General features: G+C 35.8%; 1 protein-coding gene across 1 annotated transcript; it reads left to right on the top strand.

Annotated features, from left to right (window-relative positions):
• Positions 1 to 204: 204 nt before the first annotated feature.
• Positions 205 to 3,191, top strand: LOC121938028 (outer dense fiber protein 2-like; the record flags this gene model as incomplete). The annotated part of the gene is made up of 4 exons (XM_042481319.1): positions 205 to 315; positions 1,280 to 1,543; positions 2,771 to 2,871; positions 3,001 to 3,191. Coding segments are annotated over 4 exons (667 nt in total), but the record flags the coding sequence as incomplete, so codon positions are not given.
• Between the last annotated feature and the right edge of the window lie 486 nt (positions 3,192 to 3,677).

The raw sequence follows: 3,677 nt of genomic DNA, 5'->3' as shown, positions 1-3,677 counted from the left end.
AATCCTGATTATGAAAACTAAAATTTTAATGTATTTTGAAGCTCTTAAAAGTAATTTTCCTGACAAAAGTTTTTTAGAAAATATTATTTCATTTCATTTTTTATTAACATTAGCAATATTTTGGCGTCTTCTACTGTTTCATCGCTTCTCTGCAGTAAAGGAAATGTTTTAATGGCATTTATCATAAACGTGCATCATATTCAGGGTCAGCTGACGTCCTCCGAGGAGAAGCTCGGCGCTCTGCAGTCTGACGCCCGTCGACTGAAGTCGTCAATCAAGAAGCACGAAAACCTGGTGGAGAAATACAAGAGGAAGGTACAGTGGCATTCTCAGATTAAAATGCTTCATCCTCTTCCTCGTCTCCAGATGTGCTGATGTTGAATTTTTATGATGAGATAAATTAACTCTTTAAAACTCTCTTGGATGAGCTTGAAAATGCATCATCACGGGGCTGAAAATAGGAAAAATTTAATGTCCTCGTGGATTCATTCATTCATAGTTTATTCACAGAATAGATAAAAGATAAAAATACAAACATAATTTTGAGGAAAAATTAGACATGTGAAATGGGACACCCTGTTAAGTTATTTAAAGCTTGTAAATAGGGGCCCAGACTGGACCATCACCACCTTATTTATTTATTATTTTTTGCATTTCGCATTTGAACCTTTGAAACATGAGAAAACTGGTTTAATTTAATTATTTTTTCAAAAACATGGGTGAAAAAGCAGCTTGGCATGAAATGTTCCTCAAATTACAATTAAAAAAAAAAAAATGACAAGAGAATAACCTTAATAAAAAAGAGAAATAGAAAAGGAAAATCATTAGAAAATTTTCAAATAAATGGGTAAAATAAAAAAAACATATAATTATTGGAACTATGTAATAAAGGTTAGAGAAAAAAATCAGTTATTATTTATGTTAAGTGTTTTTTATTTTAGCGCCTTTTATCTCCTTTTTTTCTTCGTAATTTTCTCAATTTTTTATTTTTGCAATTTTTTGGGTAATTTCTTGTTATGTTGCTTATCTCCTTTCTGTGTTTTTGAAAGAAAAAAACATTTTGCTCAGGTTTTGAAGGGTTCAAAGACATACAAGTTTACGAATAAAAATTTCATCCTGCAACTTAACTCTAATCTAAAACTTCATAAGCACCCAAAATTACTCTCAGATACTAAAAGTATAGTAGCAGTAATGCAGTACAAATGGCACATGGGGAATAGCAGTATTAATCACCTGGGGTGTGTATTTCATATATATATATATATATGTGTGTGTGCAGGTGCAGCAGGTGCGTCTGGAGTCAGATGAGTACTGCCTGCAGCTGGAGGCGACACAGAGGGAGGCGCGGGAGGTGAAGGTGAGCCTGGAGAGGGAGGCGGAGCAGGTGAGGAGGGAGCTGCTGGGCCGGCTCAGGGAGCTGGAGACGCTGCCCGACAGACTGAGGAGGACGGAGGAGCAGCTCAGAGACGCCCGGCAGGAGGCAGACGCCCACGAGAGGAGGAACGAGGAGCACAACTCGGCTCTCTCTGAAGTCAGACGCAAGGTACTCAAACAGCCTGTGAGACATTTCACAGCTGTGATGGTTTGATTAAAAAAAACAAAAAACAGGTGCTCTCATGAAGGTTTACATTATTTATTTCAGTTATTTTGCTGATATTGAAGTTTTTTTTCTTTAATAATACCACTTTTTTACTTTACATGTATGGTCATCAAATCAAATGACTCATATCTATTTATTTATCTATCTATAAAAAACACAAACAAAAAAAAACAAGCAAGCAAAAACAGTAAATAAATTTTTTTTAAAATCCATATTCCTATGAAATTGAAGGGTTTAAACTTAAATCAGACAGTCATCCCTCATATTTGTATTTAATTAATTGTTTTGGTATGTTTGTTTTTACTTCTGCATTTTATTTATTTATTTTGATGTATTTTTTTTTATTGATTATTTATTTTGTCCAGTACTTTTGTACAGCACTTTGGTCAACCTTGGTTGCTTTTAAATGTGCTATATAAAGAATTTGACAGTGATCTTGGTCAGAGGTTAGGGCCAAAAATGATAACTATAAGTATAAAAGATTATATATAAAACTCTTTCAAACTCAAGTGGATGAAGGAGTCCACACTACAGCTATGACGACGACGAAAGTTCAGATCATAGAAATATAAACAGCCAGTCAGAATATGTCCTATTTAAACGGCACATCCAACGTAGATCCTAACATCTAATTTGGACCACATAATGTCTGTTTTTATGTTGAAAAAGACGCATTATTTTCTTTTAATTTTTATTCCTGTGAATGTAGTCATCAGTTAATGATTTGTCTCCCTGCCTGTAGCAGATTTTGGCCAGTAGATGGTGCTGTTGACTGCTATCAGGAGAAGAAGATGCCAGAAAAAAGTCCCGAGTGTTGATTATAAACATCAACTTAATATGATGATGTTTCCTTACATGACAATTTTGAATTTAGACCCAAATCCTCTGAATTTAAAATGTTCAGTTTGCGTGTCAGCAGAATGTTTCAGAAACATTTCCTACATTTTTTCTGAATTGCAGCGTATCTCTTTCATTTAAGATTTAGGAACAACCTTTAACATGGTATAATCACTCTAATAATCTATAATGCACGATGAATGCAGTGTTTAGCCTTTATTTAAAAGCAGACAGAGAGACGAGCAATTGCATGAGGAAAGTTGGACCCGTGCTGACTATAAGGACGCCACGTGGATGTGGATTTTTGTCTCCATCTGTCACGTTCATCCACAGGTGGAACAGCGAGGCGCTCAGCTGGAGACGCTCCAGCAGAAGAACCTGCTGCTGCAGGAGGAGAACAACGTTCTCAAAGAGAAAATTCACAACTTAGAGAGGTACAGAACTATCGTGGAAAATAAATATGTATTCATTTTGAAGATAAAAGCATCACAACACAAAACACAGAAATGCTTTTTACACATTTTCCCAAGTGCGGCTGTAGATTCCTGCGCTGTGTGTTGCAGGAGGCTGGAGGACATGACGGCAGAAAACAAAGACAAGTCTCAGGCTCTCCTGTCAAAGGACGCCAGTGTCCGCAGCGCTCAGCAGCAGCTGGACGAGAAGACCCACGAGTGCAGCGTCCTGTCCAGACAGCTGCAACAAACTCTGGAGGACGCACAGAGACAGGTGTGGAGCTATATCAGACCGGTGTCAAGTATACAAACTGGTTTGGTATTAACCCTTTACACCTGGAGCGACCTCACTTTTCCTGTGCTGTTTTCAGACGACTTTCACAAGTATTTAAATGTTTGAACCCAAAACAAATTGGTTTGATTTCTGTCAAAAACATAGGAAATAAAGATAATTAGCATCTTGGTAAGAGAGGCTCTGAAATTGCAAGATATTGGTAGATTTTGAAAAATATTCAATAAATAAATAAATAAGTAAGGGAAAAATGTCAAGGGAAAACACTGGGGAAAAATTATTAGAACTATATCTATAATTACTACAATAACATACGATGTTATGTAAAAATATTATAGCTTTAGGTACTTTTTTCTAGGTCATGCATTTTTATTTTTCTGTTGCTAACCAACAGTCCAAAACTCTAAATTAATCAAAATAAATGTAAATGATTAAAATGAAAAGCAGCAGATTTTCACATTTGTTAAATTGGAACTACAAAGTGATTTTGCATAAA

The sequence above is a fragment of the Plectropomus leopardus genome, unplaced genomic scaffold (genome assembly GCF_008729295.1).
Source record: "Plectropomus leopardus isolate mb unplaced genomic scaffold, YSFRI_Pleo_2.0 unplaced_scaffold28244, whole genome shotgun sequence".
NCBI classification, from domain to species: domain Eukaryota; kingdom Metazoa; phylum Chordata; class Actinopteri; order Perciformes; family Serranidae; genus Plectropomus; species Plectropomus leopardus.
This window is presented reverse-complemented; position numbering and strand designations above follow the sequence as displayed.